The sequence below is a fragment of the Protopterus annectens genome, chromosome 13.part0, assembly GCF_019279795.1.
Source record: "Protopterus annectens isolate FY-2018-M chromosome 13.part0, PAN1.0, whole genome shotgun sequence".
Taxonomy (NCBI): Eukaryota; Metazoa; Chordata; order Ceratodontiformes; family Protopteridae; genus Protopterus; species Protopterus annectens.
Genome location: NC_056747.1, coordinates 632277338 through 632304277, shown reverse-complemented (window position 1 = coordinate 632304277; position 26940 = coordinate 632277338). Strand labels below are relative to the sequence as shown.

Genomic DNA, 26940 nt, shown 5'->3' with positions numbered 1-26940 from the left:
TTATCCCCTTTGGCAAAGTAGTAGTCCCTGCTAATTATGATATAGATAGCACCACTCAAATCAAATGGGACAAGAGTAACTTGCTCCAGGGATCTCAAGCTAGCCTGTGACATTAACTGAATATGCTGGAGAGACTGATACAACTCCCAAAGATTGCCAGTCCTCTGGCATAAGCTCCCACTTCACATGAAGCAGAGCTCCTCAATTACCCTATATAAGCAACAACCTTGACATCTTGGATGGATGACCCTAAATAAAACCCAGGAGTGGCACCCATGTCCCTTGTGGACAAGGGTAGTCAGTGCTGATCAGGTAGCAATGACCATCTAGCTATGGTGAATTAGGGTACACAGGTTATTTTCATGGCTAGGCTTGTAAAGGACCTAGGACCATTAGCCTAGTAAAATCCTATGAACCACCCTCTGCACCTATGTATTTACACAATGTCACTGGAGGCAAAGCTCTCACATAAAATGCACTTCTCATGTCAGTAAGGTTGTCAGGTGTATACACGCTGCACCCATCATACACAATTCAAAGCAGACAGACCCACATATATTGAGGCTCTTAAATGTAATCTGCCTAATTCCCAAAGGCATCCTAGACAAAGTACACACCTCAGCAACCTTAAACATACTCTGTCAAAACAACACTCACATCAATACATTCAGCCACATCTCATGGAGCCTCTACTTCTAAGCCCATAAGGCAAGCCACCACAGAATCCAACATTCTAGTAATTGGAGGCTCTATTGTGAGACACACTGATGTCCCTCTCACCAGACTGAGTAATGAGAAAGTCACAGTCAGTTCCTTAGCAGGGGCCAGGATCTGCCACATTACGTATGCACTCTGGTCATTGGACCACAAGTACCAGTATGAATCAGTCATAGTCCACATGGGTGTAAATGACCTGAGACTTACCTACTTAGACTATATGAAGAGAGACATCATGGAGCTCTTGGAATATGAATCCCAGGCTGGTATAAGACTAGCACTGAGCAGAATTTTATCTTCACCAAAGATGATGCCACAACATGAACAAAAGATGACTGACTTTAATAATTAGTTTAGTTGCTGGTGTCATTCTAAGGGAGTACAATATTTGTCAGCATGGAGGGAGATGGTTAACAGACCACACTGCTTTGCCAAGGATCGTCTGCAGGCTTTCAAATATTAGCTGAAACATTCTCTTCCCCCATAGTGCCTTTTTTTAGGCAATGCCAAACTGAAAGTACTTCTGACTTAGCAAACCAAGAAAATATAAAGGTGTTGCTGCTCAATGCTAGGAGTCTAAACAAAAACCTTACTCTCTAGACTTTGTCACCACTGCTATTCTGTCTTGCCCTTAACACATTAAGCTGTCTATTTAACTGCTTAGGCCATGGCTATAATTTGGCTCCTAGAAAACAAAGAAGTGTAAAGACTTCTCATCTTCTCTTTGTCGATGATTTAGAACTGTGCAGCTTATCACTTAAAGCACAGCTGAAAGTTGTCAGAGCTTTTTCAGATGATATAAAAATGTCATTTGGTCTTGATAAATGTGCAAAAGCAACCTTTAAATCAGGAAAACTGCAGCACCAAAAAAACATCAGTTTGGGACAAGAATGTAATACAAAAAGACTTGAGCAAGAGGGAGTGTATAAATATTTGGGAATTGATGTAGGATCCTCAATAAAACAAGAACAAATGTGAATAAACCTTGGTAAAAAATACTTTAGAAGACTTAAATTAATCCTGAAAACAGCATTGACATCTAGGAACAAAATGCAAGCTATAAACCAATTTGCTCTTCCTGTTCTAACTTACAGTTTTGGGCTGATTGACTGGCCCCAAAATATGTTGGATAGATTAGACAGGAAAAACAAGAAGGCTGCGTCATGCTCACCAAATGATTTATAAAAAGCATTGCTGACCAAGATTGTATATTCACCGTTCCGATGGAGGGATTGGCCTCCTTGAAATTGATTACAGGTACAGATCTGCAATCATGGGACTGCACACATATCTGCTGACCTTACAAGACCCAAACATAGTGAAAGTTTTGAAACATGAGGAGAATAAATATAAGATGACTTCTCTGCTTAATGTAGCAGAACCATATCGGCGTCAAGCAGGAATGGAAATCAAAACAGTAGATAAAAATCAGGCAGCAACTGAATGTGCCAAAAAACGAAAGAATATAAGGTGAAGGATCAGATGAGAAGGCAATAAATGTGGAAAATCCATAAATATAGTTGCAAGTATAGAAAACTTCCTGAAGTACCTCATGTTGATCAGGATTGAATGCAGGAATGGTTAAGGAGAAGAGAATTCAAACCAAGAGATGAAAGGTTAATATCGGTGGTCCAAGATAGTGGGCTACGTACACGTTGGTTTACAGAGTCCATTGAACATGTGGGAGAAACAGACAAATGTAGGTTTTGTAAACACAATTGTAAACAGTTGCACACCTCGTTGCTGGATGTAATATACTAATGGCAGATGGACTGTAGACTGAAAGACATAATGTGGCAAGACTGTTGCACTGGGGATTGTGCAAACATTATGGTACTGAAGTGGCAGAAAAACACTGGAAATATGAGTCACAAAGCATCATAGAAAATAATGAAATCTACATTACATGGGATCACTCATTACCAACAAAAGCTGGATGCTAGAAAACTGGATATAGTGATCCAAGAAAAGAAGGCAAAAGTAGTATTAATCATTGAAATCACCACACCCAGTGCGTACAGAGACATAAAATATCAGGATTTGCAGGAAGAAATGAGAGCAATATGGATCTTATGAAAAAGAATCTACAATCGTATTTGGATATTTTACCAATATGTCTATCCCCGTATGACTTGCAGAAAGAGTCATTACTGGACACATTGTGGGTGTTGCGAAGAGCACTTCTGCCTGACATCAAAGACTGAAACAACACTAATTTCATGAACTTGGATCTTACTTTGAGTTAAGAATGGTGCCTATTCTCGTCTTGGTATTAGAAACCCAAAGGACTTTGAGAAATTTACAAAAGAAGGAATAAATTGAGGAATCTGGTTTCCTAGGAAAAGGGGAATCCAGTGGTAAGGAGGGGAAATTCCATCTGAAGTATTACATCCCCCATGGATTATCTTCAGTACCCAAGTCTCTGAAACAATCTGATTCCATTAAGGAGGATGTAGTGTCAAAAACAGAAAGGTATCCAGTGTTAGGGGGTGGGCAGGGGCTGAATAGGCAGGTAATCTTTACTTTCAGAGACATTTCCTTTCTGTAGTGAGCCTCCTTTCCATTCCTAAAACCTTATGACTAGCTCCATAACACGTACAATTATATGTTTGAAAAAAGGAACTAAGAGGAAGAAAACTATTGTTTGCTGTGAAAAAGGAGGGTTGAAAAATCTGAGTCAGTCTGAGAATTACTTTTACCTGAACTTCAGGCTTTCATGAGGAAGATGAAACAATATATGGGGCAGAAGCATGTGCTTCTGATCAAGGCTACAACTAAAACACGTTGGGATGCAAAAGGTGATGATCATTTATCACTTACCATCTCTCTCTCTCCTTCCATGTCCCAGTGTCAGCCCCTGAATCCAATGAAGTGAAAGGCACTCTCCCTGGGAAGGATAGCTGCATGATAAATAATTTCACTGACCCAGCAGGACAGTAGTGGAAGTGTGGAATGGTAGACGGATTAGTATAGGCATGTATTTTAGAGGTTAGTGGGTCTTAAAGACAAAAAAAAAAATGTGCATGGGTGTGTACACCTATATGATTCCATTGAAACAATGCCACTGCTCAGGAGTGCATTGCAGCAGTTTATCTAGGTGTCTTTACAGAATAAGGTACCCTGCTCTTTCTGAATAACAACTTTGGAAGATGGTGTTATCTTATAACACTGTCTGGGGATACAGCTAATCTTTGATTCATCCAGATGCTGTCAGGTTTGTCATTTGTTACCCAGTAGTTACTCAGACAACAAAGGATGCGGTGTACTTGTTGGGCTTTCCATCACTGAAACATTCTTCGTGGGAATGCCCCATAGCAGTAATGCAGCAAATTGAACAGACAGATTGAATACTAGAAGTTTGTCTGATGTAGGGTATTCTGAATGTACAAAATGCCTGCTGTTCTTTTTTGTGTGGACATGAGGGGTGTTGTGATGCTGCAGCCCACTGTGGGCACTGGTGCACAGACATTACATTTGACCAGGGCAGTGCATGTTTAGTGACTCCTGACTGACATAGACTTAGAGAATATGCAGGACTGATCCATAGTAAATAGCCTGGTAGCTCACTGTGGGAACGTGACTAGAAAAAAGTACATTCTAGTAGGAACAGACTTCAAGAAAGAACACATGCACTGTTTCCAAGGCAATCTACCATTCATTCAGTTGTAATTCTTGGAATGCTATCACTGTGACACTAGCTCCCTGGAATCAAAGTTCCAAGAATAGCTTTTACTATGAGATTATAGTTAAATGAACATTTCACCAGTCGCGCATTCATGGAGTCAGTGTATGCATATCTATCTGTATATCTATATACCTACCTACCTATTTATCTAACGGAAATGTAGGAGGAAAACCCAAAGCAAGGTTACCAGGGGCTTGTCCCCTTCAAAAATGTTTTAATGGAGAATGTCACCCACTCCTTTAGCGGAAGTTTTGATAGTTTGTCTCAGCAGCACAGTACCAGTATAACAACAATGCCTTACTAAAGAGACTGTCTCATTCTATTAACCGTATCACACTATAGTAGCACAACACATCTGAAACTGCAATGTTATATTAGAGACTGCTTCACTATAGTAACAATGTCGCACTATAGTAGTGCAATGCAGCTAAACAACAATGTTATATTAGAGACTGCTTCACTACATTAAAAGTGTCACACTATAGCTGCATAATGCAGTTATAACAACAATGCCCTATGTAGAGGCTGTTTCACTATAGTAACAATTGCAGTACAGCAGCACAATTTAGCTAAAGCAACAATGATGACTGACAGGACTGCCACACTGTAAGAATACTATCCAGCTAGAATGATGTCCTCCTTCAGAGTCACTGTTAGGCATTAGCAGCACTGTCCGATTACACTGTTACATTATGGAAACAGTCGCACCTTATAACAGCATATTACAGCTACAACAACAATGTCCAGCTACAGTAGCATTATGGTGGCACCTTGTAACAGCATAGGACAGCTACAATAACACTGTTCAGCTACAGCAGCATTATAGTGGCACCTTGTAACAGCATAGGACAGATACAACAATGTTCAGCTATAGCAGCATTATAGTGGCACCTTGTAACAGCATAGGACAGTTACAACAACAATGTCCAGCTACAGTAGCATTATAGTGGCACCTTTCAACAGCACAGTGACAGTACAGCTACAACAACAATGTCCAGCTACAACAGCATTATAGTGACACCTTATAACAGCATAGCACAGCTACAACAACAATGTCCTTGTACAGTAGCATAACAGTGGTACCTTATAACAGCATAGTACAGATATAACAACAATGTCCAGCTACAGAAGCATTATGGTGGCACCATATAACAGCATAGCACAGCCATAACAACAATGCCCTTCAACAGCAGCATTATAGTAGCACCTTATAACAGCATAGTACAGCTACAACAACACTGTCCAGCTACAGCAGCATTATAGTGGCACCTTGTAACAGCATAGGACAGCTACAACAACAATGTCCAGCTATAGCAGCATTATAGTGGCACCTTGTAACAGCATAGGACAGCTACAACAATGTCCAGCTACAGTAGCATTATAGTGACACCTTATAACAGCATAGCACAGCTACAACAACAATGTCCTTGTACAGTAGCATAACAGTGGCACCTTATAACAGCATAGTACAGCTACAACAATGTCCACCTAGAGTAGCAATATAGTGGCACCTTATAACAGCATAGCACAACTACAACAACACTGTCCAGCTACAGTAGCATTATAGTGGCATCTTGTAACAGCATAGCACAGCTACAACACTGTCCAGCTACAGTAGCAGTATAGTGGCACCTTATAACAGCATAGTACAGCTACAAGAACAATGTCCAGCTACAGTAGCATTATAGTGGCACCTTATAACAGCATAGGACAGCTACAACAATGTCCAGCTAAAGTAGGATTATAGTGGCACCTTATAACAGCATAGCACAGCTACAACAACAATGTCCAGCTACAGTAGCACTGTTTGCAATCATCTTGAAAGATGCAAATGCTATGTACTTGCTTATAAAAAAATATAAGCCAAAATGTTGTCATAGTTAAGATTGTGTAATACAATAGTTGTAGTACACGGTGTGCCAAAATTAGTCTCCAAAATTGGCAAAAAGAAGAGCTTGTTATGCAATTCTGTGATATCAGGCAAATGCATAACAAGTTTTGTTAAGCCCCGAGTATTCACTTGAACTCTTGCAATTTCTCTTTAGTCAGCTTCCAAGTATTCAGCCTAGTCTCTGTTGCCATCAAAGTCTTCTCTGACAACTTCTTGCAGTTGGTTGTAGTAACCATTGGTTTATGTTGTTGGCTGGCTGTTTCACTGCAGGTAACTTTGCAATCACTGATTCTACCTGAATTCCCTTTCCTTACTAGGGCAGAGTCTACCTGAGTTGTGTGCTGGCCAGTCTTGCATGTCATCTCGTGAATGTCTCTGTTGCTGAACCATGTGTCGTTCACCATTAAGCCATTTGCTAGACAGAAGTCAAGAATGGCTCTCCTCCTTTATTCCTGTTGCCCCACCCCTGTTGACTAGGCAGTCCTCAGTCCTGTTCTCTCTGTCTCTATATGTGCATTCAGGTCACCCATTATCAACACTAATTTATGATGTCCTGCTTTATCTAGCAGGTCCTGAAACTGCTGTCTGAATGCACTCTTTTCTTCACTATCACAACCCTGCTGGGGGACATTGGCTGAGGTTATGAATACTACCCTCTCCTTACTCTGGAGCCTGATTGCTATAAGTCTGCAAGTAATTCTGATGATATTCCTCACTAGCTTCTGAAGCCTTGCTTTCACCAAAATGTCCTACACAATTACTAGTTTGTCCTGCTCTTGTGTAGTAGATTCTGTATCCCAAGTCAAATGGCTTTGCTGCATAGACCTTCCTTCTTGTTTCCTGGGTATATAGGATGGCCAGCTTCCTCCTTATCATCATGTCATCCACTTACAGGCTACATTCTGTCAGTGAACCTACTTTGAGAGTAATTCTCATTTCATGTTTTGCAGGTTGATTGGTTTCACATCCAGTTTTCGTTCAACAGAGCTATCCTAAGAAACACAAGCTGGAGAACTGGACACAATATGGCCAGCAGCTTATTGACTCAGGGCTGCTGGGCTTTATCCAGGGCACACACTGGCCAATAGGAGCACACATATGCTTTCCAGGGTTAGCATGAGTCCCTGGTGTAGATTGGAGTAAGCTGGGTCCTAACCCACTTATCACTGGCAAATACCCATGTCAATTTGGTGACATTAGTCAACATGACCGGATCACCTTGAGACAATTTTTACACCATTGAGTGGCTAGCCTTTCCACTGTGTGCAGTTTGTGATCTGTGATCTCCTATCTTAAGGATGCTATGCACCACAATTGATACCCAAAAGGGTTGATCTATACAACTCTTCCCCCTATGGGGCACCATCTGGAGTCCATGCTACTGTCCACAGCTGCATATTTGGGTGTGTTTTTAAGGTGGAAGCACTCATCATGTTTTTGTTGCTTTTTTCTTTCTTTTTTTTTGGGAGGTGGGAGGAACCTCAGAGAGACCTAGGGTAAAATGCATACTTCATACAGGCATTGGCCTGAGGTGAGAATTAAACCTTGCACCTTGTGCATGGGAACTGACTGGCATCAGTACATAAGCAACGCAACAACACTGCTATTTATTTTTGAGTATCTGAACCAAACTAAATATTAGCTTTGTTCACACTTGTTTTCTCATGGTCTTCATATCCCTGTACTCTATTCAGTCTGTGCATTAATTACTACTTGACAGAAAGCAATTTTTTCTTCATCTCAATCAAATTGTATCTTTTCACTGCTAACACCAAGTAGCAGCTAGTGTTTTTTTACTCTTTTTTTCCTACAACTGCAAGGTGTGCACTCCTTTTCAATAAGCAACTGATGGAAGCAAATTTTACATTCATTGTTTTCCTCAATTAATTGCTTCTCTGAGTATTTATCTTTCATCAAATGTCAAAAAATTCTTGAATTCATTAATTACCACAATATCTGCCAGGTTTACTCAAGCAAAGGATATTCTGTTTTAACTCTTATATGATGCCAAGGACAACATGCATATTTTTCAAATGAACATATATCATTGCATGTCTTTCCACCTTCTCACCCATACCACTCTCCTACCTTACACTTGGTGGCAGCAGGTACCTATTCCTAACATATTTTTTATTACTTCATTGTTCACCACTTCCTCTCAGCCTAGTATCTACCTTTTCGGCAGTGAGCACTGAATAATGAGTACATACCACTGTTCACCTGAACATCTAACATTATTCGCCCTCTACCGTCTGACCCATACAACCAGCCTTCTACCTTACCAAGCACTTAGTAGCAAAGGATGCTGACAACAGACCTTAATTTACTCCATTAAGCACTTGGTGGCAGCAGATCCCTATAACTAATCTATTTTTAATGTGTTTACAATTTTACTTTTGCATTTACTTTTACCATACAAAACACTAGATGGCTACTAGAGCTTATATCTACACTACCTTATCTACTATCCTTCCATACCATGAAGCATTTGGTTGCAACGAGTGTATCTGTCTATATTTCCCCTATACTACCTGGAACTAAATAGCTAAAAATGCCATCTAATAGCATTTCTTACTTTCTGCTCTACATTTACTTGCCTTAATCCCATTTACTTCTAACTTTCTGCTGTTGACAGTTACTTTTACATTTCTCTTTCTGGCTAACAGCCTCCCTTACCTCAAATGTTCATGTACAAATTATAACTAATGTATTTTCACAAGTTACCTCTATAGTGGTTCCTTATACCATTGCTATTGTCAACAAACTATTTCTGCTTATTCCCCGGCCTAGAAGCATCTAAGCCTAATAAGTGGTAATACTGGTTTTGAGATTTCAATCTAGCTATAGCAAAAGTCATTAAAAAGGACATTACAAATATCACTAGCATCTGTTCTCTTCCATATTATAATTTGTACCTCGCTACATTTGACAGCCTTAAATTATTTCTGATGCACCGCCCATGATTTAAACCAAACACAGGAAATAAGCTATTACATTATTTCCCTAATATTGCCCCGGTCTTCTACATCAAGACTTATCCTTACGTACTTATTTATTCTATAGACATTATTGAATTCAAATTGTATTTCTTCATCACTACTTAGTCCCATGTAAATATCTTAAAAGTTATTAACCTGACTATACATTACCTATCTCAAAATCAGCTTATCCAGAGCCCACTGTATTATACCTTTCTCAGGGTAAGCCTATCATGAGATGCACATCTAAATCCTAGACTCCAGCTTTCTGCTCAGGTATACAACATGGTGTAAAATGTCTGTTGAAATTAGTGAAAAAATGAGACTACTTAACATAAATAGCATTGACAATAAACGTACATTCCTAGAACCCCAGATAGATCTAAAAGAACCCCATGTGCTGGATATTACAGAAGCTTGGCCTAAAGCAATATTTGCCCATCTTGCCACATAAAGAAAATATACTCATTACTAATGGATAGCAAGCTAGGTACATAAATAAGAGCTGGAGTTGCACTTTTCAGACATGACATACAACTAGACATTAAACAAATATCACAAGATGACACTCATTGGGATGATGTCAACAACTGACTTTCTGTACAACACCTACTGGGCAAACATACAACACAATCTTTAGGGGTTGGTTGCATCATTCCTCTGTCATCCATCATCTCACTTGAAAATCCAATAGATGAACATATTCCCTGATCCTCTGCTATGGAAAGGGTAGAAAGCTTTTTCCGCCTTGATGGGACTGCTGCATATCTTCAAGTCAAGCTTCACTCGAGCAACCTGTACGCGTGACCTCAATCTGGTCTGTGATAGGACTTGTTGGTGGGACAGATTTGTGTGCCAGAGATTCCCCCATCTGTGGAATAGACTCCTTCTTCACGTTAAGCAGTATACCTCATTATCCCTTTGTAAGCGCAACCTGGATAACTGGATGGGAAACAGAAAATACACTCCTGGGATTCCACCTGTGTCCCTGCTGGACAGGGGCTCTGGGTGCTGACTTGTCTAAACATGGGCTAAACTCTTGGCTAGGCTTATAAGGGTCTCAGGGCCAATAGCCTAAAAATCTCCTATGATCCTGATGGCATTCCTCACAACATAGTGCTTCTTGCTGATTTTAATATTAGTTCAATCGGTTCTGCCTCCATACAAATAGGAACTTCAAACTTTTAAGTCTGTAACAGGTAGTAAATAGGAATATGAAGAACCAAGCCCTAAGGATAATCAAGTAGAAAAATTGAAACCAAATCACATGACATTTTGCTACCATTATTGCTTTTTACAAACACTATGCTGCCACTTAAAAAAAAAAAAAAAAAAAAAAAAATACACAACAATAAGCTTAAAATTAAATAATAATACTTAATTATTGGCATAGTCATAAATGTGTTTAAAAATGCCCTATAAAACACACTGAAGACATAATGTGTTAATCTATTTAAAATTCAATATATTAATATATTACTACTCACTAGAAAGTATAACTATAACTTTCAACAACTTAGCATGACAACAAATAACTTTACTACTGAAATATGTAACTTACTAAATCTAAAAAATGCATGCAATAGAGATTTGTTGTTTTAACCCGTTTGGAGGAAACTGGCTGCTCTTTTTAATTTGCTACTGCTCTCTCTTCTCTAATTAATTGAATCCCATGGGGCCTGTGAAGGGGCATCGTCCACTTGTTTCAATACTGTAAACTATAAACCATACCCTGTATTACAGTTTGTATTTACCCTCACTTTGTAATAAATACTATTGATCGACATTTTCTCATACTACATGTCTGTGTCCTCTGCTTAGGTCTCCAGCTTCTAAAAGGGTTTTGAGGTTCACACCTCTCCTGAAGGTTATTGGTGGTGGGTGATGAAATGATGATCTGTGGAAAATGTACATAAAACCTCAAAGTATGTTGATGTTTATTATCAGGTGAATTTGTGAGTCCCCAACCACTTGGGTGGGTACTTAGTTGTAAGCTCAAACTAGGGTAGCCCCTATCACAAAACATCCCGGAAAGTTTAGTACATTCCATTAGAAATTCACTTGAAATCCATTAATATATGTCGATTTTCTTGTATTTCTGCTTTAAATCTGGAGTTTGGGTTATCCTTAGATAACCAAATATCGGAAATCAAAAGTGAATCCAAAAATTAGTTAGTTTGGTCTGTAGCACAATAAAACAAGGGATTCTCTGGGGTTCCTTTCCATAAAGAACATGTCGTCCTGGTATCTAGTGTACCAGGCGCACATGTCTTTTAAAGGTGGAATCCTGAAACAAAAGGCTGTTCTCCCTGATGTTTGAATAAACCTTCAAATCGAAAAAATTGGAACAGAGTATCAATTCCAAAAGTGTCTCAACCAAACATATGGTGTTATCATTCACCTTCCTTACTAATAGAAATTCCCTAATCCAGTCAAGTCCTGTGTTGTGGGGGATGACTGTGTATAGGTTTGGACATAATCTGGATTAAAAATCTTTACAGATTTGTGTTTCCTTCTCAATAAATGGTTTAAGTGAGGTGCACTCAATAAAGACCCCCTACCATCGACAGTAGGTCTGAAGGAAGGATCAGCCACCGATTTGTGGATTTTTGGCACCCCAAAGAAAACCGGCAACCTAGGTGATGGAACAGTTAGATACGCATATAAGTCCGTGTCTATAGTGTTTTCCAAAAACAGGTCCTCCAATATACTTCTGACCTTACCATAGGCAACATTGATCTCATTGATGCTGATCTCCTGATATGGTCCTGACTCCAAATGGCCCAGCATTCTGTTAACATATATGTGATGATCCATAAGAATGAGCCCATTTCCCTTATCGGGTTTCATAACCCTGATGTTGCAATCCCTTAGGATCTTAATAAAATCCCTCTCCTGCAAAGTTATGTTAGGTTTGTGTCCCTTACCCCTAACATTTTGACCTGCTAGATGTCTCAGATCTAACTCACAAGCCATCTCAAAAATTTTTAATTTATCATATAGTGGTGGATTAAAGACGCTAGCAATTCTAAAATTAAGAAGGGTGGGTCTATCGCCCAACGTGATTCTCAAATTCAGTTTGTGTACAAGTAATTTTAGATCAATAATGGTCTTTACTATATCAAAACGTGAGTCAGGGACAAAAGTGAGTCCTTTAGAAAAAAAGTCACAAATGTTTTGATCTACGCCAAAAGAAGTATAGTTATATATCTTGAAGTCTCCTTCAGTACTATGTCCAATATTAAGGGAGGTACTACTACCTCCTCTTCTGGTTCCGTTTGTTCGTCGGAACATTCTGGTTCTTGTTGGACCTCAAGTTCCTCTGGTGGAAATTCTGTCCCTGTTGAAAACCCTGAATGTTTTGTGCACCTTCCATATTTCTATTGTTGTGCACTAGTTTTTTGTTACCTTCCAGATGATTGCCAATGTTGTTATCATGTTGGTTTTGGTTATTGAAACCCTGTTCGTCCAATGCTTCCTGCTGGAGCCCCCCTTGTTCAGAGTGTGGAACCACATTGGGTGAAAAAGATGAGGGCCCACCTGCTTTGTGATAATTACTATTATTAAAGTTACTTGTTCCTTTAAATGCAAACTTAGTTTGAGTAACTAAAGGGGGAAAGGGATATGCTTTATGATTAGCATATTGATATAAATCCCTTTTGATTTTCTTTTCCTTGTTAGCGGATAGTTTTTTCATGGTGGCGTCAATACTAGAAAATATGCGTGTATGTTCATACTTGTATCTAATGAAGTCCACACTACCTTTAATGTCCACTTCCAAAACTTCCAGATCGTGCTGGTAGTTCTCAATTTGTTCCAAGTAGTGTCCCACTAACACTCGCATAAATTCAAAACCCTGTTGGTCAAATAGGTCCAATAATCTGTTGTGTAAAGTGGAACCATTAATTAAACCTACTGGGAACCTCCATTGCCTTAACCCTTTCGGAACAATTTTCTTGTCCAAACACTCCTCCAGGTAGGCCACCTCTAATTGAAATTTCCTACACTTAAACAGTTTATAGTCTAACTCACTGATAAGAACAGTGATGTCATTACTCACGTTTTCTTGTTGTCGTTTAGGCAGCCTTGCTCCCAAAAAATCCTTTTTACTCAAAAAGTTGCTAATGGAGGGTAGACCATGTTCGTTGTTGTGTAATATTGCAGCAGTTTGAGCAAAACACGAACCACAAAAGCTTTGACAAACTAGCAAAAGAAAAAATTGATTGAAGATTTATTGAGAGGGAGACAGTACCCCCCCCCCCTTCCAGAAAGTGTAAAAAGAACAAACGAGATATGCAACAAACATATAGCTTATTTAAAGCCAATTAACCAAATCACATGACATTTTGCTACCATTATTGCTTTTAAACACTATGCTGCCACTTAAAACTAAAAGTAAAAAATAAAAATACTAACACAATAAGCTACTTAAAATTAAATAATAATACTTAATTATTGGCATAGTCATAAATTTTACTTAAACCATTTATTGAGAAGGAAACACAAATCGAGCTTCCTGAATGGAATTAACAAGATCCCTTTTAATCCAGATTATGTCCTTTAACTGTTGGCGTGAAAAACCTATACACAGTCATCCCCGGACTTGACTGGATTAGGGAATTTTTATTAGTAAGGAAGGTGAATGATAACACCATATGTTTGGTTGAGACACTTTTGGAATTGATACTCTGTTCCAATTTTTATTCAAACATCAGGAGAACAGCTTTTGTTTTCAGATTCCACCTTTAAAGACGATACCAGGGCGACATGTTCTTTATGGAAAAGGAACAGAGAAAGATCCTTGTTTTATTGCTACAATGACCAAAACTAACTAATTTTTTGGAATTCACTTTTGATTTCATATTTGGTTATCAGATTTAAAAGCAGAATACACAGAAAATCGACATATTCTAATGGATTTCCTACCTAGGTAAATTGGTAGGCGGACATAGGGAGGAATAAACGCATAAGCGTTTGTAGGGGTATTTTGTCCCATTTTGAGCTTACAACTAGTACCCACCCAAGTGGTTGGGGACTCTAGTACAAATTCACCTGATAATAAACATCAACATACTTTGGCAGGGGATAAAAATATTTGTGAGAGGTTTGAGGCCCACCAATAACCTTCAGGAGAGGTGTGAACCTCAAAACTTTTTTAGCTGAATTATAAAGTGAAGGGTAAATACAACTGTAATACTATTCAATTAAATAGAAAGAGCTGCAGTAGCAAATTAAAACAGAGATAATTTAAATGACTTTTAGATTAGTAAGTTACATATTTCAGTAGTAAAGTTATTTGTTGTCATGCTAAGTTGTTGAATAGTAAATAGCACAACCAGACCAAACTCTTTCCTCTGGCAGTGACAACACTTGATCTAATGATGACCACTTTTTCTTGCACATGTCTTAAACTTACAGTCCTACCAAATGACCCGAATCACCATGGTCTTGTCAAATTGGTATGGTCATTCAAAACAATAAAACTTGCATTTACAACTAGTAAATGGATAGCTCTTTGATCATATTCCCAGATATGACATATTTTCATTTGCTCAATGTTGCTTTAGAAATGTCTTTAGTACAATGACCACACTAATATATTCAGCGAGAGATACTATATGTAATAATAAGAATGATGGCTATACTAACAGCTAAGGTCTTAATTTATATGGTCCAAGCATTTGAAATGGCTAGCCATGCTCTACTGTTATCCATTCTGAAAGGAAAGTCTATATTTAGTTTGGAAACAATCGATTTGTTTAGGAGCAAATTACTAAATAGAACTTTCTTGCTATCAGGCAAAACAATATTATTTGACACTGGCACATTCCAATATGGTGTACCTCAGGCTCAGTCATTAGTCTTTATTAGTCTTACTGTTTGTTAATGACATCACACAGGAATAATGACCTTCTCTGTTTACATAAATTATAGTTCCTGCTTAACAGAAACAAATCTATACAAAACTACAGCAGAATTTGAAATCAGAATTGGAAAACCTCTGCAAATGAGATAGACAACAATCACTTCATAAATACCACTTCATAAATACCAATAAATGTAGTATTGGTATTGGCCACACCCCTAAAACAATTATACCGTTCCTTCTGAGAATGGTTTGATGAAAAAAGGCTCAACCGCAACTGCAGTCGCAACCACGAATGCAGAAATGGAATCGGCATTCAGGTGGTACGGCACTATCTATTACAAACAGGAAAAAAAAAAAGACAGAACAAAATGTTAATATCCTGGTCAGTCATCTTTTAATGTATCTTCTGCATAATGTATGCACAAAAGCAGAAGCGACTGTGTGTGTGTGTTTGTGTTTGTGAAAGACACACACACACACACACACACACACACACACACACATGGATTGAATCGAGTGATAGATCCCTGGAACCAGCTGCATCTGTAATTAGTAGCTGCAAGGCATTCATTCATTTATATACATTTATTTGTGACAGTTGGAGTGGGAGAATCACGGAGGTCAAAATAAGTGTGATGAAGCTAGTACCAGGGATCTATCACTCGATTCAATGCGTGTGTCTCTCTCTCTCTCTCACACACACACACACACACACACACACACACACACACACACACACACACACACACACACACACACGAGTTGCTCCTGCTTTTGTGCACACATTCCATTACACACGTGGACAAAAATGGGCACAGACTTTTTTTCTTGTAACAAATAAAAATATAAAACCTTAGACACTGCCTGATTTACATGCTTTGCAAAGCCTTCAACCGCTGTTTCAATGGCAACAGAAATGCTCCTACAAGGTTTTCAGTCCGTGCAGAAACAGTCACTAAGTAAGAGTTCCACAACAATAAGAAATGTTCCACTAGTTTCATAACAGCTGTTACCTCAGCAAGTAGGTATACAGCATACTTGTGGGAAGTGCCAGGGCAGGTGGAACTACTCAATGGACTGTGTCGGAGGTATGTAATGAAGGAGGAGACAAATTCTTCAAGAAACGACGTGATGTACTGCAGGATGAATGGATGGGCTTACCAGCCCTACGTACTGAAGGGGAGAAATAAAGAATACTTAAACGTTTTATTGCAGTTAGGGAACTGCTTGCGCTAGTGATGAATTTGTAAGGATAAAAGAAAGCTCGCAGTTGCGTTTTCATGTAGGGGAGGGCGGAGTGTTCCTTTAAATCCCGAATTTCAGTAACCCGAGACTATATAGTTGAACCATTCACAATACCGAAATCCACAATCACGAACATACATACATACACCACATAACACACACACCATTCCACCCACAGCACACAAACTACACAACCCCGCGCTCCCCACCCCCTACTTATATATACCAACTCCGAGGTCGCACATAACATAAAAAAAAAAAAAAAAACTCGCACCACGCCATCCTCCACTCGCTCACACACAAATACACATCACACATACACAAACACCAACATATCCAACACTTTAATTTTCCTACCTTTACCCACACATACAACGTACAAAAACACACAGAAACACTCACTCACCTGCAATCTCAGGCACCATAACACTACATGCGACTTACCGGAAATGCATAAGCGTGGATTCGAGATATTCGAATTCGCTTGTATGCACTTTCGGCATTCTGCTTTTCCCCATCATGGTCTCAGGTTACTGAAATTCGGGATTTCAGTAATTAGAGATTATGAAGTGTAACTGTGTTGGTATGTGTTTGTGTGTGTCTTATGTAGTGGCAGTGTGTTACAGGAAGGGATTTTTTAAGGAATGATGTGAGGTAAGGGCTGGGATGGAGGCAGGGTTAGGGTTAGCATGCATTACTGAGGTGGGCAGTGAGTGAAGCCCAGCCCTAATCCCACATTGTACCTTAAAAAAAACCTTCCCATAATACTGCCACAAATTGGAGCCTAACATTATCTGGGTAGTTTAGTTTAAAGATTGGGAAACAAACCTGTATTTCTTTTTTGATCTTTCAGAGGTTTGATTTTAGTTAATTTGGTGTCATGCATGTTTGATCTTATTTTTATCTGTGTGGTTTGTTCACCATTATGTAACTTTGATCATGCATAAACATATATGTTTGCATGTGTGTGTATGTATATATAATATATATATATATATATATATATATATATATATATACACACACACACACACACACACACACACACATGCGCACACAACAGTGAAGGGAATGAAAACAAATGTCATGGTACCCAAAGAACAGCATTGTAGGAAACGGATTTAAATCCCAAAGTTAACCAGTGCAGTCACCATGGCTGTCAGTATAAAACGATTTTATTGAAGAACGTAAGATAAAAATGAGCACTTTCGGGTGACTTCCACCCTTCTTCAGATTCAGAAATACCTTAGCAAATGGAGAACATTTATACACACCCTATCCAATCAGGTACGTCTAATGAATTTACTATCCAATACAAACACATAAAAATCTTGGCCAATGCAAATTCAAAAATAGACTGTTCAACCAATTGAAAAATAGTCTGTTTGACCAGTTGGAAGATAAGTGTGAATAAAATACTATAACTAAAAACGTATTTGTATAAATAGATAAATATTTGTAAATGTATAAACAATGAACATAAGTGCTTATTTATAATCTTTAATGATCACTACTTCACAAGATTATAAATAAAAATTCCAATAAAAATATCTGCATTTGCAAATCATTCAAGAGCCAATCACCTGGCTTACATCTGTTGGAGAACCAATAAAACATCAGCTCCCTAAATCACAGTAAAATACATGCAAAAACAATAATAAACAAACTCGCATAGCCAACAGTGTCTAAAATAAAGCTACAAACCCATGTCAGAGGTCTATACTATACTTACTAGGACAACATCCTAGTCTAGATGTCACAAAAAATTCATCCAAGATGCAAAGCTTAGGAAATATCCACTAGCCAATCAACAGACTTAAAACCATTGAAAGACCAATGAAATAATAACTATTCATGCTATAATAAAATACATCAAAATATATGAAAATAGCACAAATTTTCATCAAAGTATTAAAGTTAAATTTTCTATTTGCAATTCAAATGCTCTTGATAAAGATGCCATTTTTAAAATATACAGACATCAAATGTTAATTCAGTCTGAACTGCATGTATTAATGGGTTAAGGTATCACAATAATCATATATTAAAAAATTAGGTCTATATTACATAGTCGAATAGTGAAAAGAGCGAACACTCTTACATCAATCCCTAATACCAGAAACTACAAAATGTCAAACATACGGAACAGCGATTTTTTTCCCAGGAAAAAAAAAATCACTGCTCCAAAAAAAAAAAAAAATCCACAAACAAAATGAAGTGGGCTTTGACCCCCCCCCCTACTTAAATATACCAACTCCGAGATCTCACCAAAGTGGAGGAAATGGCAAAGTCCTGGCAATGGCCCAGCGATTTTTTTCCCTGGGAAAAAATCGCTGTTCCGGCCATTTGACATTCTGCATTTTCGGTTATCAGGGTTCAATGTAAGAGCGTTCGCTGTTTTCAATGTTCAACGTCCTGATATAGACCCCCCAAAAAATGCACGTGCCACAGCTAGTGACACTTATATGAAATATAAACATATGTGAAGGGGCCTTTATGTAAGAAAAAAACTCTTTTAAATAGAGGCCATTGAGTGCATAATGTAGTGTGTATGAACATTGTGATGATCCAGTCAATAGGCTAATTCAAAATAAAATGTTAACCAGTAACATGTTGGAAAAACACTAATACAGATCATAAACATAAAAGACTGGATAGAATAATGCCTTATTAGAGGAAAAAGAAGATCACAGCAATTATGTACATCAACAAGATACACGCACAATAGAGGAACTATGAGAGTACGCCACACTTGCTTAATAATGTATGATCTAAAGCAATCACACTAGAGATCAACACATGTAGAAGCAAATAATATAAAGAAATGTATGTAATATATTAAAATATGTGAGTATAAGCCGTTGGTATAAAATAATATATGGTTATGTTGAAGAACCAATGGGCTGTCGCAAAGGAATATATCCATCAATAACATAACTTTAAAGCGTAGGGCTGAATGACACGATATGAATCTGGAACTATAAAGATATGGACTCAACCATAACACAACAAAAATAAACATGAGCATGTCAATGTACAACAAGATATAATTAACCAACATCATTTTACTCACGGTCGAAATAAAAAACAGACCGAGAAATGCAAAAATGACATAAAATCATGAGCAACCAATGGTATTATAAAAATCAAAGATCTAGCCAATGAACTGAATAGCCAATGACTTAGCTCAAATCAGAATGTAAGCCAATGATGTGACTTAAATGAGACTAAGTCTAAAAAGTAATAATAAGTATTTCAAAGTAATGGACAATCACATTAACTTATAAAGCATGACATCCAATGGCAACAATATCTATGAAAATTAAATATGCAATGTCTGAAAACACTATGAAATTCAAGTTTTTATTTATTTGTTTATTTGACATTTGTTAACCAGGTTGGTCCAACTGAGACACTGGCCCATTTTCAGTGGAGACCTGAGGAGAAAAGCTCCAGAGATTTACAAACACAAGAACAAATTTTAACATAGTTAATAATTAATTGCAAGACCATTCAAAATACAGTAGTAATGCAATAACAGATAATTAAGAGGTACAGAAAACAAAATGTGAACAAGATAAGAATACAAAGCAAAGAATGATAGTAGTTGAAATTTCAGCAATGATGATTTTTTTGTCTACTTTGTAGTGGACAGGTAAAATAATTAAAAAAATGAAAACATACCTCAAAAAAGTTGGCAATAAAAATTATATAAGTGTGTATACGGGCAGCCAGTCATGTTTACACACTATAGCATAATTAGCAGCATCAAACTATGACAAAAGTTATCTGATATGATGCAGGTTTCAAAGGTATATATGAGCTTAGGTCAGGAGGTTTATCAGCCTGTAACTCACTAATCCACTTTATTTCTGCCAATTCTTTCATAAGGACAATATCCCCACCTCTCACATCAGTAGTTATTACTTGTAAAGCCATAAAGTGGAAATAACGATGATCATTGCTAGATGCATGTCGCACAAGTGGATTCTTTTGATCTCTAAGTTTTAGATCACTCAGATGTTTAGAGATATGTTCTTTAAAAAGTCTATTAGTTTTGCCTACATAGAATGTATCACATATTTTACAACATGCTGTGTAGACCACATTTTTGGTTTTACAATCAGGATTGACCCATAAAAGGTATAGGTCTTCTTGGTTACTGGATGACTATATGTCTGTTCCTTATAAATAATGTATTTACACATGGTACATGTTCTACATGGATAAGTGCCCTTTCTGATAGTTCTTATTTCCATCTTTTTAAGTGGTTTATCACATAGAATTTGTTTCAAGATTCTACCATTTCCATATGTAAACCAGGGATTAACCACTACAGTCTTCTTCATGGATTTGTCACTAGTTAGAATCTTCTAGTTATCTTTAATGATTTTTACTAACATGGTAAATATCACTTGAATATCTTAAGATAACTCTGATATTATTATTATAGTTGCTAAGTCGGTGTGGTTCCGATTCTTGAGATGGTGACTCAGAATAGTACTGCTTAACCTCTGCTATCCCTAAATTGTGTTAAAGTATGCTGCTGTAATTCAATTTCTTTGACATTATAGCCTATGGCCCTGAGTTGGTTAGTTAATCTCACATTTGCTGCTATGAAAACACTCTCCCTAGTGTGCATTCTGGAGTTACCTAGCATTTGACCCTTAATAATATCGCGGTATATGTATGGGGGATACATACTGGATCGATGAAGTATGCTGTTCTTCCTGCAATCTTTTTGATGTATCAAAGTATTTGTGGCTCCATTTTCATTGATCTCAACAGTTGCATCCAAGATATCCATCTTATTGTAGGACATATGCATAGTAAACCTCATAATTTTTGTAGTTCCCTCCAAGTACACAACATATTCTGAAAGTTGCTCAGGAGTACCTCCCCACAACAGGGAGATGTCATCAACAAATCTTTTCTGGTATAATAAGTTGTCACTATAGAGATTGTTATTGAGGGCAGTGTGGTTCTCCAAATAAACCATCACAAGGTTGGCAAAAGCGTTGGCGCAGGGAGTATCTATTACTACCCCCTATTTTTGCCAGTATATCTGGCCATCAAAACAAAATATATTGTTCTCCAGCACCAATTCCAGAAGGGTACAAATCAAATCAATTGTACTGTTGTTAAAGTCACTATGTTCATGTTAGCCTTAATCGCTCTTAAGCTGTAATAATTAGGAATTATGGTAAAGAGACTTTAAACATCCATAGTCGTCATCATTCTGGGGCCATTATTGCCTGAGGAAAAAAGTAAAGTCTTATAAGGTGGATAAAAAAATGCTTAGTATCTTTCAGAACAGAACTCATCAAAGGTAGAAATTTCTTGAGTTGATATTCTATATATAAAGATAATGTTTCTGTGAGCCAACCGCCACCATAATTGGATAGGATTTGTGTAAATGTTTTCTGTTTGCTTAGGTATTTCTGAATCTGAAGAAGGGTGGAAGCCACCTGAAAGCACTTTTTTTATCTTACGTTCTTCAATAAAATTGTTCTATGCTGACAGCCATGGTGACTGCACTGGTTCACTTTGGGATATATATATATATATATATATATATATATATATATATATATATATATATATATATATATATATATATATATACATATATATCATTTTCCTTTGTCAGCAAGTGCCTAAGAATATTAGTATTTAAGAAATTTATTTAATAAAACTTGTTAGTGTTTATGAATTTTTTAATGGTTAATTATTGTTAGTGGATTAGATTATAATTCTGTCTTCTTTGTGTTTCAGGGTATAATTTTGCCACAGATTATTTGTGGCATTATAGCGAATCTTCTGAATGCACTAGTAAACTACATTTTTATATTTGTGCTGCACCTGGGAGTAGTGTAAGTAAAACAAATTATGTTTTATTTTAATAACTTTTGATGCTTGACTTTCCCAGTTTCGTTAATTAAAAATAAAAGTGAAGGTCCATCCTTTTGAGCTACCTTTGATCACTGTGGAAATATGCACTTAACAGCATTTTTCTAAAACCAAGCTCAGTGTACTGTTTACAGATCTGAGCTGAAAGAGGGAACAAAAGTACCTCAGTAAATATTCTTGCAGCATTCACTTTCAATAAATGTGTTGTGCCCTTTATTTATAGGATTCATAGGAATTTCAAGACAATCAAGTCTTGTGAACTTTTTTGCCTTGCCAGCATGAGCTGTCAAGGTGTACTCTGTTCTCTAGGACTAGTTTAGTCAAACATTAGGTGAATTTGTGGATAGCCATCTAGGCATGTAGGTTCTGTTTAAGGGATGATAGTGTATCATACTGTTTAATCTGTATGAGCAGCCTGTTCCAGAGGTAAGTGAGATACTAGGTGATAAATCTGTCTCTCCAGTGAAAACTTTGATTTCTGGTTCTGGCATTTGTGGAACTAAAAGATTTGTAGAGATCCAGGACAGCTGGGTCTGTAATGACATAGAAGGCATAGCATAGATCTCCCCTCTAGAGTCTGTAAGATGCTGAATAAAGAGACAGTTCTTCCTGCCTCTGTTTGTATCTCACACCAACCTGTCTAAACCCATGCATATTATCCAAACATTCCCTTATTTTCTCTTTAGCACTTTGCAGTTGTTCCTCTCTTTGTTTTGTGAGATTCTCCTTATTCTGTAATAATTTAACCATTATCTCTTCTAAGTAATTCTTATTACTTTCCCATGTCTCTGTCTCTCTTGTTTATACCACATTTTTAAACTGCATTTTCATTGTATTCCAGTGACAAGGATATCCCTTCTGATGAAATTTCAGTCTTCTCTAATAACTCTAGAATTATTTTTATTACCTGTTCCTTAAATTCTCTTCCTTTTAATAGGTAAGTAGTAAAGTGCCAGTGTCTCATATTTGCTTTGTTGCCTGGCATCTTTAACTTTGTTTTTATCAGTGCATAATCTGAAATAGTTATTGGATGTATGTCAAAGCTTTACAGCCGAGTGCTCCTCCAGGTGTTCTGCCCCTACTCCTTCTTCCCTCGGCAAATATGATATGCGTTCATATTTTATTTGGTCAATTCCAAAACCATGTTTATTACTTACAAGGGATATTATTTTGTCTTGAGCCATATGTGATGGCAAACACAACTCTATTGATATTTGATGTCTTTCAATGAGTGCTCCTGTGAAATGTAATGTCTATCCAGTTTAGCCCATTTATTGCACCTTGGAGAACAATATGTAAATTCCGAGTTCTTACTACTGAATTCTTATCTTCAATACCAAGTATTCTCATATATTTTTTTCAGAATTCAGTCCTCTTTTGTTATGTTTTCCCTTCTACGTCACTCTGATACATGCACACTATTGCAAATCAAGTTCTAGACTTCACCCATAAATAATAATCCCTGCTAGAAGCTAATTATTTCTCCCCAAATTTTCTTACACTCCATAATAGCAGTTTTTGGTGGAATATAAATACATACCGGCATATTCCTCCTTGTCAGTAGCCCCTTACTAATACTGATCTACCATTATTGTCTTTTTTTTCTTTTTGTCATTCTTTTTTCATTCTTCGTAGATCATCTATTGTTCTCTTCTTTCTTCTTTTCTTCTATTTATATATTCCATAATAAAATGTACAGAGTAGGCATTATGATAGAAAACTTTTACTCCACCTGTTATTCATGATGATTCCTTTGAAAATATAAAAAACACCACAACAAAAAAAAATAAAAACACAAAACATGAAAAAAAGTGAAAAAGCAGAAAAGTCCAAAAAGCAAAAAGTCCAAAAAGTGAAAAGTGTTATGAGTTATTAAGTGAGTTATAACAGTTAAGTAATATTTCTAACCTTTGGCCTTAATAACCTATAAAAAAACAGGAGGATGATCTCTGCATTGCATTCTTCTTCTTCTCATCTCCATTTGATGTGTCCTCATTCATCAGTATTGTTTTTTTCAGAAAAAGCACTCAAAGAAGTAAATTAATTTTTACACTCCCCAGTCTCCTTGTAACTTAGAACAAACACTAAAAACTATGTACATTTTCAGCAAATGAAGTTTACTCCTGCTGATAGGAGCAGTTTGTTTATTTTTATTTATTTATCTACATTTGTTTTCAGGGATGATCTGATTGAGCAGAGCCCCTTTTCAGCAGAGGCCTGTGTAGAAAAGCTCCATGTGAATTTACATAAAACAATAAATAATATTTAGCAATATAATTTTCAAATAGTTCTACAGCAGTAAATAAGTAGAACATTCAACAAGTATTAATACATATGAACATTATATATTAAACAAAAATTTAACAATAACAATATGAGTATGCCTTACATAATGAATTGAGATAGATTATAGATCACAAGAAAAATAAGATGGGTAGGAGCATGGATTTCCAACAGCCAGAGAAGATACTCAAGTAATGATAGAGAATGTGTAGAGTATCAGTTGGAGATAAAAGAAAAGCCAATGGAGTTAATATAGTTAGTCCATATCAGCAGCTGCACCCACAGGCATTCTGTATTCTAACAGTAAAATAACCAATGCTAGAGTGCATGTTGCTCTCCTTTACACTGATTGCTATTGTTTGTTTTACCTCTGTTCCCCATCCAGATGTAAAAAAAAAAGCATCTTGTATGCTTTCAGTAAACAGTAACATCTGATGTTGTCATTTTCATTCATTCCTCAACTGTTGGGTTCAGATCTGACCCTCAGATCCAACTTGGCCACTTCTTCCAGCTCGTGGAACACTGAAACTCTCGAGCTTCTCCCTTACCCATATTGCCGTAGTCAACTAACATATCTCAGATCTCGTTTGCCACCTTAGTGCATGGACATGGTCACTATAGAGTAGCAACTTCTTTGTGAGTTAGAACTTTATTACTTGTATAATTTCATAGCTTTCAAAATATTTCAGTCTCTTTAGTGATATCCTCCCTTTGATATATTCTTTTCTCTTTTACTGATTAAAATTATATTCCTTTGCTTGCATATTTATTGATTACCATCACTGGTTATCCTCCCTTTATTGTACTTTAAAATACTTCTTTAATTACCATAGTTAGTATTTTTCCTTCGTATCGTTTATTAAAAAAAAAATTATTAATCGTCTTTTCTTTTTTAAAACAGCAATATCTGAGAAACCTTCTGGTTTTAAAAATCGTATGGCCTGCAGCCATAAAATTCCATTATCGGGCACACATGCAATGTGTGCCTACTGTTTAGGCTCAGCACACTTTGATTCTAAATGTGACATTTATAAGGACTTCAATCCAAAAGACTTAATCGATAGGAAAAACAAGTTAATTTTAAGAAGTTTGCTCCTCTCTAAGTCTGTATCGACATCATCTGGGGCTCAAACACCCAAAAAAACTGACAGGGAGGGAGATTTTCTTTATAAAGAATCGAGAAAACCTCTAAAGTATCTAAAGTGTTGGATCCGGAATCATGACCGGAAAAATTCCCTTGGATCCGATCGCAGCAACTGGTCTTGGATCTTGTCTCCTCTCGGCTCCCTTCCCCTTTTTTTGGAACGGCCACCGAGACATCATCACTCCAGACCATCTTCAACAGCATCCGCTTTATTATCTTCCAAAAGTCTGACTGAAGCCAACGTGGACAGTGTGATGAGGAAATTTCTCTTGATGCAGATTCAAATGGGAGTTCTTCCAGCTCCAACCCCGTCGGGTCTGGAGACCTCTATCAGTACTACTCCCCTGTTATTGGCTCCTTCTCTGATCTGACCTTTGGTTTCAGAGTCATCGCATCTGAAGATTCCGGAATCTGCATTGGATCTTCATCTCTAGTGGTATCTTTGAGTGGATCTGCGTCAAGCACTTTGGAGCCAGATGATTCTCTGAGCCATAGTACTAGTGCTGGATCTGGGGTGTTGAAGTCGAGACTGAAGCTGTTGGAGTAGTCTCTGCCCCTCAGATCTTCGGAGCTAGATTGCTTGACACTGACTCCCTCCTCAAGTAGTCTGCCTTCGGGGCAGGAGCCTATGGTCCTTAAGCATGTCTTGTTGGAGCTGTCGGTTTCCTTCTCTTAGAGACATTCTGCTTTCAAGGTATTGGAGATAATTTTCTCTGTTCCAAGAGTTCAGACCTCTCCCCTTTTCGACTCTGACTAACCAACTCTATTTAACTCTGTGTCTACAGCCTCAACCAACTGTGCACTGAGACAGTCAGCCCAAATGAGTCTCCAGAACACCCAAGAGGGCATATTAATCTCTTCTGGCACTTCTCCAAAACATCTCACTGAAGAAGTTCCTTGGAAGGGAAAGAGTAAAAGAAGGCACTTGGACTCTCCACAAGAGTCTGTCACAGAAGATACTAACTTTGATAGGGCGGGAGGGTCCCCAAGATCACCACTTGATGATGTCTCATTTAGAGACATTCATGAAGCCCTAAAGTATAGGGGTGGTTGGTCTCCCAAGAACCCTTCCCAAGAGGAGTCTGTATTCCTAGAGGCTTTTGGAGCTGGCCCGTCTACCTCCTGTGTGACTCCTCATGATGATGAGATGATTGATTTGGTCTCTCAATGGGCATGGAAGCATTGAGCCTACCCCCAAGAGACCAGATAGGATCTTGG

The 26940-nt window shown here is 37.5% G+C and overlaps 1 protein-coding gene across 1 annotated transcript in view; it reads left to right on the top strand.

Annotated features, from left to right (window-relative positions):
- Window positions 1-26940, top strand: part of LOC122787540 (multidrug and toxin extrusion protein 1-like) — a 1007044-nt gene that overhangs the window by 491231 nt on the left and 488873 nt on the right. The window contains exon 7 of the mRNA XM_044054311.1: window positions 22161-22258. Coding sequence (XP_043910246.1) covers window positions 22161-22258 — 98 coding nt within the window. The remainder of the gene's footprint in view (window positions 1-22160; window positions 22259-26940) is intronic.